This window comes from Aulonocara stuartgranti (genome assembly GCF_965226115.1).
Source record: "Aulonocara stuartgranti genome assembly, chromosome: 11".
NCBI lineage: Eukaryota > Metazoa > Chordata > Actinopteri > Cichliformes > Cichlidae > Aulonocara > Aulonocara stuartgranti.
Window position 1 is genome coordinate 22203742 of NC_138947.1, and position 14765 is coordinate 22218506.

General features: G+C 41.7%; 2 protein-coding genes across 3 annotated transcripts; both read right to left on the bottom strand.

The window, feature by feature from the left end:
• Positions 1-1949: 1949 nt before the first annotated feature.
• zdhhc18a (zDHHC palmitoyltransferase 18a) lies at positions 1950-10437 on the bottom strand. Of its 2 annotated transcripts, XM_082551827.1 has the most exons (10): positions 9743-10435; positions 9494-9654; positions 9053-9202; positions 7429-7566; positions 7289-7340; positions 6666-6768; positions 6441-6553; positions 5260-5365; positions 4323-4393; positions 3540-3654 (listed from the first exon to the last, which is right to left on the bottom strand). In XM_082551827.1, exons 1-9 carry the CDS (start codon positions 9973-9975, stop codon positions 4352-4354), a joined length of 1098 nt encoding a protein of 365 aa, XP_082407953.1. In that variant the 5' UTR covers positions 9976-10435; the 3' UTR covers positions 3540-3654; positions 4323-4351. The 2 variants fall into 2 exon arrangements, with proteins under 2 accessions (XP_082407952.1, XP_082407953.1); XM_082551826.1 differs by lacking the exon at positions 4323-4393 and having other exon boundaries at positions 1950-3654; positions 9743-10437.
• A 1265-nt stretch (positions 10438-11702) lies between these two features.
• pigv (phosphatidylinositol glycan anchor biosynthesis, class V) lies at positions 11703-14590 on the bottom strand. Its single transcript, XM_082551970.1, has 3 exons — positions 14211-14590; positions 12881-14047; positions 11703-12790 (listed from the first exon to the last, which is right to left on the bottom strand). Exons 1-3 carry the CDS (start codon positions 14271-14273, stop codon positions 12509-12511), a joined length of 1512 nt encoding a protein of 503 aa, XP_082408096.1. The 5' UTR covers positions 14274-14590; the 3' UTR covers positions 11703-12508.
• Between the last annotated feature and the right edge of the window lie 175 nt (positions 14591-14765).

The window sequence follows — 14765 nt, forward strand, 5'->3', positions numbered from 1 at the left end:
TGGTTTATTCTGCTCAGCGCAGGGTTAATTATATCCAGCTTCACTGCCCAGCGCGGAGATGCACTTTTAGCTCAGCGGTGATGCTGACAGCAGTCCTGACTGTGAATCACCTGTTGTGTTCACAGAGGTACTTCACTTCTGCTTCGGTCAGGTCGGTGAGCGATGAGAAAAAGGCTTGTGAGAGGGTGACACACAGCTGTGCACATGACAACAGGACCAAAGTTGGCTCGGGGAAGAGGAACAAGGCACAGTGAATCATGTAGTGGAGGACATCCAGAGATAAATCATGGTGGACAAATTCTTTTTAAAAAAAACTGGAATTTCTTAGTTTTAAGTGAAGGAGCGAACTTTCCCTGGTGTTGCTCATGGAAACTAAGAAAAAGTCGAGCCTTCAGATCTCAGCTCACTGTTGTAAAAGGACAAGTTTAATATCTCTATAAAGTAAAACAAAAAGCACAATTTTAAAAAACAAAATAATAAAACACATGCTCTTATTCTAAAAATCGGGAATTCACCCCTGCTAACTGGGTGGCCTGCCTCTGTGCCACACCAGCTGGGGTTAAAGAGCGTGATAAACCCCAGCAAGCGAATAATCACCTGCAGCCAGCAAGGACTCACATAAACCAGCTACACTTTGATGACCTGGTACCCTCATTAGATTTGTTAAACATTATTTCCAAATGCTGATTTAATTTTTTCATCTTCTGCAAACAATTTTCAGTCCTCTACGCCACGAGGTCTGTGGTCAAAATGCAACCCAGCTGCTGAGGCTGTGATTCCTTAACTTTCTCCATCCGCATGACACTGAGCCACAAGTCTGACCATCTGCTTTAAGTCCACTTAAGATACAGGTTGTTGTACTGCCATGCCAAATTCCCTTCAAGTCAAATGAGGTAATATTTCAACTGTATATAAACAACCCAAGAAATCCATATAAACTATCATATTTCACCCCAAATATGTTGTTCAGTTTTGGAACAGTCTGTAATTTGTATAAAATCCTTTATCTCGATCCAGCAAGTGCTTTAGCATGATTTTATGCATTGAGTCTGTTATTTCTCCCCATTATTTCATGCTTTTCTCATTAGTCTCTAAGTCAACTTAGCGCGTGCAGTTCCTTGCTACATAAAGGGTTAAACAGGAAAACACTAATTGTCACACACACTGTATATACATATATTTATACACACACATACGTATGTATATAAATATATGTGCATGTGTATACAGAGCAACATTTGCACTCATCTGCACAGCAGTGGCAGCTGAGTGCTGTCAGTCTCTGGCCTCGGCTGTCACTGTCAATCCATTGTGAATACATTTATAGCCATCAAGAAATTTTTCTTAACTTTTATATTTCGGTTTTAAAATAAATAAAATAGTTTCTTTAAATGCATGAAAAACTGAAACAAACAAAAACTTTCTTCTTAGCACTTGGGGGATTTTATGACAGTCCACTTCGTGGCTGCAGTTTAAATATTTGATATAGATTTGGTGGGAGTGAGTTTTAGCTCAGATAGACTGAGTACAGACATCATGTTTGTTTCCCCAGACAGTGTAGTATGTTATGCGTGTCTGATTTTTTTCCTCATTTAACCAGTACATTAACCTTTGTGTTATCACATCTCTATAACTCTGTTATCATACGAGCAATAAAAAAATAAACCAACGCAAAAAAAAAAAACAACCCCAATCCGTCTTTCACTGCAGAACTGTGTCAGCTGTTGTACATGCTGTGTTTCTGATAAACACACCTCACACATGCTTTTTATTACTGCATATCTGGCTGTCTGATCACACTAACAGAGTGAATGAAAGAATGAACCTGCTTTTAGATTAGATTTTGACATTAGCTTGTTTAAAGCTATTGTAATGTCATTGTGTAGAAGGTTTTCTTTTTAACTGAAGACGGAAAAAAGAAAAAGAAGAAAGAAAAGAGTCCCAATCACTAAGTCTGATGATATTTATTGATCAAATGTTACAGTTTCACTGCTACACCATACAAAATACAAACGTTTGTTCATACAAGCGCTGCTTGTAGTCGTCTACTCTACCTATGAGTCTTGATACTGATATTTGATAAATGAATGACCCACTATGGCGATGTAGTTCTTCACAAACTCACAACCTACTCAGTTACAAAATGATTAAATAACACACAGAAAAGCCTTTCCCCTCCCTAACCGTTTCACTCAAACTGTTGTACTCATGTGGTGCCCTCTAGTGGCACAAAGCTCCTGCCGCCTTCTTTTAAATAAATTGTTCTCCACCGTCACAGAAAGGGGAGCAGGTTTCATGCTGTCAATGTGGACGAAGGTCAGACACGAAAGAGGTCTCATCCACCCATACATCGTTCTGCTAAAATAGTGCCTGCAGTAATACACAGTCTTCCTGCTCTTAGGCAAAGACTGAACAGATGCTCACCCGTCCCTAAAGCAGCCCAGCAGATCACAGTAACACTAAAAAGAGTGATAAATAGCACTATCCATATCCTGGTAGGAAGCAGCAAATTTGATTTAAATACTTTGATGTCTAAAGTATGAGTAACAGACTGAAGAATAAAAAAATAATATGTGGAAGCTATTTCCTGGTAAAACCCAAACAAACCTACCCCACCTTGCCCAGGTTGAATTTAGCTGTCCATATAAACATGACAAACTTCCAGAAAAATGTCATTTCTGATATGCAAGACATGCAGAAGTAAATAATAAATACAACAAAACCCCTGAAATAAAGACATTAAAAAAAACCCAAAAAACTAAATTGTACCTTGCCCATCCTTCACGCTCGGATTATTAATGTATCTCCAAACTGCTAAACCGCCTGATTACACTGCGATCATGTACATCTAAACAGGAAATGACAGGACATAACCGAATCAGACATAAGGCCAACTCTTGAGATGATAATCCTGATATAGTTAATAAATAATCCTGAAATGGCTCGCTATCCAGAGCATACCAGGTCGGCAAGTCCAAACTTCTTGCATCCACAGTTGAAATGTACGTAAACCCAGATTTTCATACCCGTTTGCATAAGATAATAGCAGGAACTTAAACACTGAGGTTCTGCTGAGGTTGTGGAGGCATGTTCTGGGCGTCTTAAAAAAAGGTGTTTAAAAAAATATCTCTATATTGTGCTTCCAAGTGTTACTTAAATTCTGAAGGACACATACAGTGTGACACTGGTGGTGCAACTTAATCCACAACTCCTCACAATGACGTCTTGACGAAACAAATCGCAACATGCATGACCTCCACAATGAAAGAGGTTATAGCCAGACCAGCGATGAGCAGCGCAGCCGGACAAGTCCGCTCAGTGCAGTGGATTAAAGCCAGTGTCGGGTGCATCCCCTAATATCAGTGTGGTGTGGCTAAGCGTGGGTGAAGGAGAAGCCAGACGGAAGGCTGGATTGATCGAGTGCAGTGAGTCCCTCTTGTTGCTTCGGCTGAACGGGGGGCATGCAGTGGCCGCTGACTGGCGAGCTTGCTGCTGTGTGCAGCCAACAGACGGCGAAGGCTCTGAGGTTGGGGCTGCGCGGCTAGAAACATTCAGGACCTGAGGGGTAGTCTTTGGGGTCCCGGGGGAGCAAAGGACAGGAAAGTCTGAGGAGTGGACCACCCTCTCCAGCACATCCTTTGTGCTCTGAGTGCACTGCGTGAAGAAGAAGAAGAAAAAAAAAAGAGCAAAATCAGGAAAGGCAGGAGCAAAATGTGTTAAAAAAGAAGCCAAGCTGCGAATGGCATGAGAGTAAAAACAGGACAGGCGTGTACACAAAATTCTGCAATCTTATTTAAGGAATTAGTTTGGAAGTCATAAGAAAAGTGAAAGCAATGGGAGCTCTGATGGCAGCGCTGTGATAAGATGGAGAAGCTTGGAGGACGTGAGTTCGATGCAGAAAATGCAATTAGAAGGCAGCCAAATATGGCAAAAGGTTTACAGATGTGCACGGAGAAGCTGCTTCCTGTCTTTTCTTCTGGCTTGAATTGGGAGCAAAAAGGAGGGTAAAGATTATGCAGACTTGTATTCGACTGCGTCTCCGTGCATCTCATGGCAAAGAGGAAAGAAAATCAACTGTTAAGAGGTGGGTGAGTCAAGCAAATGTTAATGAATGGTAGTGAAGCATGCATATTCACAAATATTATTCACACCATCACCACAAACCAGTAACAATATCTGCTCCTGTTTAGCTTTATATTCAAAACCACAGAGATGGCAGCTACAGCAAACAGAACTGCAACTGTAATGTGAAGGACGGAGGCACACAGCGGAGGCAAGTGAAGAGATGATGGGAGTGGTTTAAGGTTCAACCCTAGTCTTACCATCGACCATCTATATGCAGCAGTGACCTTCAGGCTGTGCAGGACAAAGAAAAGTCCTGACAGTTCTCCTCCTGGCAGGGTGGATACAGTACAACACTGAGTGTTAACGCTTTTATATAGACAGCAAAGTTACAGGCGTATATACACACGTGTTCATTCAGAAGGACAACACAACCCCCTCATTCCCAAAGAAAAAAAAAAACTCAAGACAGGCACAAAATAAAAAGTAAACAAATCTCAAAATACAAAAATACTGTTTATTTAAATACACAAAAAACAAAACTGTTATTGTACGAGTGCAAAAAATAGAAATTCTTTTAAGATTATGGCTAATAACCTGCATTTGATAAAATAATACACAAATATATTCAATGCATGATTTATCAAACACACTAAAGGAAAGCAGCAATTCTGTCCATCAACTGTCATTACAGCATAAAACCAGACTTGCAGCAGACAAAACAACATGTTGAATTCTCTGGCAAAAATAACCACATATTAAGGTGTTTAGTGTAAACAGCACAAATTAACCGTTATGTACATCTGCAGGACTCAGTGGTGATTTTAACGCATAGTTAACTGGTCATGATGCCAAACAGTTAAAAGAAACTTCACTGGTGAGTTTTCGATTTAGTTTCTTCTTAGTTTCCTTAATCAGTTCTGCAGTGACTGTCTGGCTCTGTGTTGTGGGTCAGTTCTGAACCATTAAAACTCAGCTCTAGTGAAGCTGCCGTTAAAAGCCAAATGCTAACCACCCACTTTCAAATAAAAAAAACTAAATAGATACAGCTTCTCTCTGGCAACAATAAAAAGCGCAGCTCTGGCCACTTTGCATTTGAGGAACCATAGCTGGAAGTTTAAAGGATGGAGGAGCAACACATTGGGAACTATGGGACAGTCAGTATTTGGGAGGGATCACAAGGTTTTTAATCCCTACCATGTTTGCATCATTCTTGGCCCTGAAGGGGGGCAGCTCTATATCTGAGGCAGACGCAGCAGGGATCGGCTCATCCAGAGGAAGGAAACCTCTTCTGTCGATCAGACTGGAAACCAGAACACAAGATTGTTATGATCCACCAGGGTGTAAACTGCATGTGTACTTTAACACCATTCAAGTCTCTGCAATGATACAGCTGCAACAATGCACAACTACATGACACCATGCTGCCACTGTATACAAAAATGGCCTGAACTAATACAATGACTTATGGTCAGAACCTAAGAGTGAATCCCAATATTTACAGTGACTTGGAACACTCAGAGTCACTGCTGAATCTGCTTTAAACCATTACACCATTGGCAGGATGAAGCCTCGATGCCACTGGTGTAATGGTTGGCAGGATGGATCCATGGATTCATGCTGTTTACACCAAATTCTGACCCTCCCATCTAAATGTTGCAACAGAATTCAAGACTCATCGGAGCAGATTACATTTTTCCAGTCTTTTATTGTTCAATATTGAACTTCTGTGAACTTCAGCTTCCTGTTTTTAGCTGACAGAAGCAGCAACCCGTGTGGTTTTTTGCTGCTGTGTCAGGTTCAACGTTTTATGTGTTCAGAGACGCCCTTCTGCTTAAACTCCGTGACTATTTGAGTTACTATTGCTTTCCTAGCTTTAAGCAGTCTGGCTATTCTCCGCTAGCATCACCGAGTCATTTTCACCCACAAGACTGCCGCTCACTGTATATTTTCTCTTTTTTGGGACCATTCTCTGTAAACCATACAGACTGTTAGACATTTGCATCAACAGGCTAAACAAACAGTGTGTCCGGTGAACTCTCCATCTACCAAAACACAGCAAGAGGTAGTCATGTCAAGATGAAAACACATTTTATAGTAGCAGAAGCTGCTCTAAATCAGCACATACAGATATTAAACGAGATGTGAATGAACATGTTCCCTGGAATACAACAAGACATCTGCTAATCAGAGGGCAAGTTTGGAGGGTTATCCATGCAGCCAACGGCGGGGTACCAAATCTTAATATGACCTAAAGCATCAAAAAGCTCAGAGGCCGCTTTGTGTTTCTAGACTGCGAGTTGTTAAGGTGATTAGTGAGACACAAGGGTGAACTTGATGAAAATGTGTGAAGTGATGAGGAGGACGTCTTTACTCACCTCGGAGGCATGGGGCCGCATAACGTTACGCAGCAGTTAGTTATAATGCTGTTATAAGTGTATGGGTTTTCAGACTCCTCTGCACCCCTTTTACTTGACCAGGATCCCTTTATCTGCATGACAAGTAAGCTGTGAGCTCCACCGTTTTCAGCATTTTATGTGTATTTTAACAAAAATCAAACAATCGTGAATTCAGCTTTGCCACGTCAGAATAGCACTACTCACATCTTCATTTGTGGTGAGATTAGAAGCTACTAAGTAGGTGTGAAAGCCTGAGAGGCCCAAAATAGACCAGATGGAGAAGAAACAAATCACCAACTCCACCACAGTGCACAAAGAAAGTCAAGGTATAATATCAGTTGTTGAAATGGTAACCAAAGATCCATGATGTTTAAAGATAAACAACTGTCATTCATGCATGTCTGTAAATTGAAAATATCTCCCCACTGCTACATTCAAATCTGTGTTGAGCATTTTTCCCTTCAAAATAATCTAAATATCCCAAATACCTTAGCTACTATAAGTATATAAGTCAGTCTTTACAGAAAAAAAAAAAAAAACATGCTAGGTATGTCTCTTATTTAGACACAGAAATGTTTCGGGCAATAACATAATGTCTTATATGTAATACACAGCATGTGGAAATCAATCCACAGTCATCTGTGACTGTGACTAATGGTTACGGCTATAATTGTCTCACGAGACATGAGGCAGCAAACTTACTAATAGACAGCAATCACACTAAAAGCACCTCTAACACTCTTATCCTATTAAGGGTGGGCATAAGCTGAGGAGCAGCGGGAAGTGCTTCGACTGTCTAACACAGCAGAGTGACAGACAAAGGATATCTTGCAGGGCTCTCTTCAATGGCTTGAACGAGGCTTTTACCTTCTTGAGAAACTGGAGAGAAACATCAACATCAGAGACAGAGGCATGTTAAAGTCTTTGCTGGTAACGTGACAGATACTAAATGTGTTTAAGTACTTACGCAGGGTGATGTGTGTGATGACACAGCCAAATATAAAAGACGTGAGAAAAGACAGGGAGATGATGAAGCTGTAGAAAAAGCGGTAATTGCGTTTTCCCACACAGTTTCCCACCCATGGACAGTGGTGATCAAATCGTTCTGGAGGGGAAAAGAAAGCAAAGAAAGCATAAAGTTACAGTCATTAATTTCAGTGACAAACTACAAATCTCTGTGGATCAATCTAGTGGATCTTTTACAAAATTTCTATCTGCATTGACACATCACACGCCCATTCATGTAAAGTGGAAGCAGAGAGCGAGAGGGCTGGTTAAAAAAAAACAAAAAAAACAAAAACTACAAAATGATCAACACAGTGGCAAAAAGTAACACCAGAGGTTTCTTAGCTGGGACAGAGAAAAGGGTGGACTTGTTACTAAAGGTAAAACGTCACCACGAAGCATTCACAGCAGCAGAAAACACAAACCTGGACTCATCTCAGAGCAAATACAGCAACATAAGAGCAAACCAGGAGCATTATGGAAAAGAACAGTAAAGTGATAAAAGCTGTATGAGCCTAAGTGTTACATTTACCCTAATTTAATGACTGATAAAACTTAATCAGGCAGCAATCTTGGCTGTCTGAGCTTTATCATTTTCAAACTAAAAGAAAAAAAAAGAAAAAAAAAGGGTTTTCCAAGAAAAGTGGTGTCAGCAGTGTTTCCCAGCAGATCTGTACGGAAACATAGAAGGCATAACACAGAAAAAGTCATTCATTTAGGTTGTATCCTAAGAAATGAGGAACAAAACTCCCAACTTCCTCAATGTGTGCATAAGTGATTTCAAAAGTTTAAGTAAAATTGTAGAAAACCCAATCAAACTAATAATCTTTCCAACCTTTCACAATAAAGCGCCATCGTAGTGGTACAATCCCTTCACAGGGAGCAATGTGAGGGGAAGGTACTGAAATTTAGGACTGAAAATACAGTAACCTTTGTAGAAACAAAAATTATTATTTAATTATGTACTCCCTGAGAGTTTGTTAGGAATAAATTCTGATTTAAAACCACTGCCTGCCAAAAACCTACAGCTCATGAGGCAGATTTATGAGCTTTTCTTTATGGCATACATGGAGAAGTAACAGTTGTTACTATCAAACTCTTTATTTTACTAAAATAATGACCAAATGCTAACCACCCACTTTCAACTACACAGATCCTGCATATATGGCTAAACTGATTTGGCTACTTTAAAAAAACAAATGTCAGGTCATGTGTTTATGGGTTTCACTTCTTTTTTTTGTAGGCTCTTGGTAAATTTGAGGTTTCAGGCTATTGTAAGTATAATGTTGGAACACGCTCAAGGAAATGTATTATCATTCTGATATTTAAACATTAGTGTTCCCCACTAAGATAAGCTTCATTATCATTGTAAGCACAAGCATAGAGGCAAACATAAACAGTCATACTATTAGAATGAAACAGTCATAAAAAAAAATAATGTTCTATTCAATCATAAATAAATGAGTAATAATCCTAATAAAAGCAGCTTTAAGAATGACATAGGTAGGCACTGGATATAATAGCAATATTGCACTTTGCACTTAAGGTAGATGGATTTGGGATTCCATGTGTAAGTTTATTCTCACCTACACAGTTGTCGCACAGGCTGCAGTGGGAGGTGCGAGGAGGGCGGAACATCTTACAGGTGAAGCAGTATTTGAGCTTTACCACCTGTTGGTTGATGAGGATCTCCTTTGTCCGCGGAGGAGGGCGGTATGTAGAGGATCCTGAGGTATCTTAAAATAGACATGTACAAGGGGGAGACACTTCTTTAAGGTGTTTGCATTTCAGCAAAACAGCTCAACCAAGTAACTTCATAAAAATGGGGAAGTCAGTAGAAATCAGACTATACCAGGCCTTTGTGCTCTTCAACCATGACCCAGAGTAATCAGCTTAGGTTTGCAGCTCAGCAACAAACATGTCCCTCAGACACCCCACCCCACCCCACACACACACACACACAGATGGAAAAGCTCTTTCATTCCATCTGTCCCACAGTGAGTAAGCTGGAACTACATATGCCTCACCTATCTGCCGCTCTATGTCTGCAGCTTCATCTGGAGTGGCTCTGGGTAAAATGCCTGGATCGGTAAAGCTGGTTCTCAACAGGGAGATGGCCACAAACACAAAAAGCACCCCGCCGATCACAGGTATGAAGATGGTCAGGTGCTTCACCAGGAACGGGCAACTATAAATGTATATTCACATAAAAAGGGGGGTATAAACTCAGACGTCACAAGACACCCTCGAAAATAAACACGTACATTTCGACTCACTCAAATGCAAAGAAAAGGCCACAGGTGACAACAATAAGGCCCATTGTCAGAGGAAGGATACCGCTCTGTCGGGAAAGAATGAGTCGCCCGTCGCAGAAAAACCTGTTCTTCCCGGGGAACACTTCCCATTTCCTCCGGGGCGACTGTGCCTTCTTCTCCCCGAGATTCTGCGCCGACAGCGGGGTCACCGACAGTGCCTGTGGATCTATCTGCTGGTACTCGCAGTTCTTCATCGTGTAAGCGGTTCGGAGGTAGCTAAAGGCACACACAGATAGACCTCTCTTTTCTCGTCGTGTTTCTTCTTTTAAAAAACGACAGTCCTCTCAAGGGTCAGTCAGTGTAACTTTATATTTTGCTTCTTACTTTCCCATCATGAAAGCTAACACTAGCTAGCGTACCAACAAAGGCATTCTTCTCCGTAGTTCACAGTCTGAATCAACCCCCAGGTTGGCGCGGGGTTAACTACCATGTTTGGTAGTTAAATTAAAGCCAAACAGAAATATGACTGCCCATGCTGTCAAATTAACTAGCCTCAATTAAAAATTCAACCCTCACAGAGGAGCTTCCACTCCAACGTCTTCACGGGAGTTCCCTTTTCTTTCACAGTCAGCTACCGTACGTCATGGCGTTATCGTAACGTCATCACGTACGTCCTGATGATCCATAATGGGGAAAACGCGTCTACTCTGCACGGAGATGACAGGAAGATCAGTGGCAGGCGCGATGATAATCTGTTTTTATTGACACAGGCTGTGTTTTCTCTATACTAATTTATACCCGTGCCGAAAATAACATTAAAAAATGTTGCATAAATTGTTTAAACAAACATTTGTTTAAAATATGACATTTTTGTTTCAGTGTGTTTGTGATTAGGTTAATGAAAGAAAAATTGTATTTAATAAAAAAAAGCAAATCATCTTCCTTTAGTGCCTCCATTTCACCCTGTCTTATCCTTAACACCCTCTAATCACCTCATTATGCCCTTCTAGATCCACAAATCTTCTCTGTGGTCTTCCTCATGCCCTTCTGCCTAGCAGCTCCATCTTCAACATCCTTTGTCCAGTATATCCACCACCCCTACTATCCTTTCTCTAACTTTGTCTAACTGCTTTCGTTATCTCTACTCTTTATATCTCTCCTTCTCATTCACACACACATATTCTGTCTTGCTTCTACTGACTTTAATTTCTCCCCTCTCCAGAGCATACCTCTACCTCTCCAGGCTCTCCTCCACTTGCTCCCTACTCTCACTACAGGTCACAATGTCATCTGTGATCATAGTCCATGAACACTTCTGCCTGACCTCATATTTTCTGGAGAAAATAGGTTATAGCCTATTTTAGTATCTCACCTGATTGCAGTTGTCAACAGGATGTTGTGATAGTTGACAGATTAAAAAACATATTGCTTCAAATAGTTGTACACCTGCTCTGTCATTTCAGCTGTGATGTCATTCAGAGTGTTTCCATTTTTTCGTCTTCTTTTAGCTCTCATGTCATATTCTGTCATCTTTCCTCAGAAAGAGGTCAGCATGATCAGTCACATTTATAGCTCGTATTCAATTCTGTTTAAACAACAAGAAATCGTAGCTCCACTCGCTACAGCTCTACAGCATTACATGAAAACTGATGTTCCTCATCCACGTCCTTTAGCTTTACTACAGTAGTGGGGTAATGTAATCTGGCAAGACTCTCACCTGTGCACTTATATTTCCTTTACTTTTGAATTAGTCTCTTTACACCACAGCTAGACAGTGATTCGAGGTGTGTATCACAGTATCAGTGGCCTAAAATAACAAATCCATTGTTCACTTGTGGCATATGCTGAATAATAGCTGTCAAGCTGCACTGAATGGACACTAGTTTGGAAACTATATAAAGAGAACTGTCAGGGTTCAGTTGAGTTGGTGGTGTTAGTAAAGATTTTTCCATAAAAATAAGTGTAGCAGTTCTGCACCAAGTCGTTTCATGAGTTTACTTTGCATGACAGTAAAGAATTTAAAACTTTTACATGAAAGAAAAGGTCTTCAGCACAAATGTCATCCTTCTTTAGATTTATCACGTGTTATCTGACATGTTAACACAACTTTGGCAACAATGTTCTTTAAAATAAAATTGCACATTATGGACATTTTACATCAATGCCTCGTGAAAGAACCATTACCACAATAAATAAATAAATACATAGAAGATGAAGAAAAAAAATTAAGGTTCCTGTTTTGTTTTGTTTTTATTCTCACTCAAGTCCCGAGACACAAGCTGGAGGATTCAAAGAGCAGTGACTTCAGGAAGAACTGGACATGAAATAAAAAGTGTTCCCCTCCCACGTACAACCGTAGTCTCCCAATATTTACACCCAACTAGAGTCCATTAAGATTTCAGTTATTTTCTACATTTGTTCTCAAAGAACACAAAAACACATTTGACTAAAATGTGCAAATGAAACCTGGCAACTGTATCATGATCAAGAACTGGCATTAAAAATGTAATCTTGTCACAGAAAGCTCTGTGCAGGACCGGGCAAGGTCACTCCAGTAAGACACAACTTTTTGGACTTTGTGCTGGCTTTGTGTTTTTTGTCAAGTGTGAGTTTAATTATGTAAAATGTAGCATTATATGTACAATTATCTCTTTGACAAAATCACTGTCCTTTTATTGCAATTAATGGTTATTATTGAAATACCAAAGGATCCCTGCTGAAGCACTGACTTTACAGCCTAGTCCTGCACAGAACTTTAGCATTAAGAGCTTGAAACAATGTCTTAAGTCAAGTCCACGGCAAGAAATTGCAATGCAGTGCAAGGCCCAGTAGCCAGTAAGAGAGGAAGTATCCCAGGATGCTCTGTGTGGTAGAAGAACAGGCTTTTAAGTGTGGCAGGAGCGCAACAATAGGATTCTGAGGTGTGTGCTTGCAGCTATTTCTAGAATGCAGCTGCACGTTGGGGTTTGATGTTTTCCTTCGATGAAGGAGTGGCTCATTGAGGAGGAGCAGGTGAGCACTTATCCAGAATGGTACAGGAGACGAGGAGGCCATGAATCGGGTTAGTACCTACAAAGGCAGATTAAGAGAGGAGGGGTGAAGCTTTGAATAGCTTCAAACAAGACATTTTGCAAGACACTCATTATACAACTTCCTTACCTGCACATGCATGCACAATGTCCCGAAAACCAGCAGCACTGCAGAATGCACCACATACACGAACACTCGAGGGTTGAAGAATCCAGGCGTGGGTTTGTCAAGCCCTTTGTTTGCACTTGTGTCCCAAAGGCCGAGTCTCACACACAGCTCTGGATTAGCTTGAAAGTATGCATAACAGGCAATTATTCCAAGGGTGGCCATAGGAAGAGCCAGAAGAAAGTTGGGTATCTGCTTCAGCTCAAAATAACGGAGGAAGCCCACATCCCAATATACATCCTGGATGTGAGAATAAAGCAGGGGCAGGGGTCTCATACACCAGAGGGGTGGTGGACCGTTTTCATCCGGAACCCGGTAGCCCTTCCGTTCAGCTATTGACAGGAGAGCAGGAGGAATGCTCTCCAAGGAGGTGGATGGTGTGCAAAACGTCCTATAACCATAGTATTGGAAAGCACAGAAGGGTAGGGCAATAATTGCAGTTCCCAAGACAGAGGTCAGCAGCAGACAGATGATGACCCAGATGTAGTGGAAGACTTTACTGTGGCCTTTTGTTGTGGCGCGATACAAACGAATCTGGGAGATGGCATGCAGTGATGGAAGATACAGCAGAAACCCTATGTTGACAAGGCCATTTGATCGTGCTGCGGTAGCTATGCTGAGGGCAAGGCAGGCTCGGAAGATGAATCCTTTCTCCAAGAGATAAAGACCACCGAAAGTGAGAGCAGCAAACAGGCTCTCCGAGTACCCAGCAGTCATGAAAACATTGGCGGGTGTGATGCAGTAGAGCAGGCTGGAGAGCAGAGCAAGACGCCTGTCCTGGAGAACTATTCTACCGAGGGCATGCAAGGCGACGGCACTCAACAGGAAGAGGGCGCTGTTTCCCAGGGCCACAGCAATCAGCAGCCGCCCCCGCACACTCAGCCAGCTGCTCAGGGGCCACAGCAGCGTCTCTGCCAGGCCCCGGAGGATGACGGGGAAGAGGGGGAAAAACGCAAAGTTGTGCTCGTAAAGATATCCTCTCTCGGCAATGAAGAGGAAGTGCTCAGCATCCCAGTGAGAGAGGCCGCCAAACAACCACTCCACCATCGAGTCCAAGTACAGGGAGTCCTCTGTCCGAGGGGGCCTGAACGCATCGGCGTCATGGTCAGGGATAGCAGCGTTCAAGACAGCCTGAAAAGAAACATTTATCATTATTAAAATACACATTCGTGATACACATGTCAGCTGTATGCTTTTAAAGTATACAGTGACTTTCACTACAGCCTGTAGGTAGAAACGTCCTGTTGTAAAATATGACTCGTTCATTCGAGACTTTTAAGGATGCCAAACTTACCTGCAGAACCAGAGAGAGGCCCCTGGTTACTGTGGCAAACTCCAAAACTGCTCTCACATCCATAGTCACTGATGCGACACACAAAAGCCGAGAAAGACGGTTACGACAGGCATCAGCTCTGCCGCCAATACGACACTCTCACTGCTGGAGTCGGCATATTTTCTATAAAACATAGCTACAACGGAAAAATAAGTAGTCGGTGAATTAGTTTTTAGAAGTTTGGCGTTGAAGTTAGGAAACGAAAAGAGTAAACACAAATGATATTTTATGGTCTTCGAGCGGCGTTTGTTTGTCGCTCGGCTGAACTCTTTGTCCTCATATCCTCATCCTGCAGGTTCTTTTCGAATGGCACTTTTCTCTTCCGGCGTAAGGGCAAACGTTATTTCAAAATAAAAGTTCGCATCGTTGCGGTAATATCGCTAACACGCCATACATGTCCGCTCCAGCAGGCGGCGCTCGATACTGCCCCATGGACTGGTTTATGCCCACAAACGCAGTCCCCCCCCCCCCCCCCCCCCCCTTCATTTCATTTCATAAATAGAATTATAAGGATTT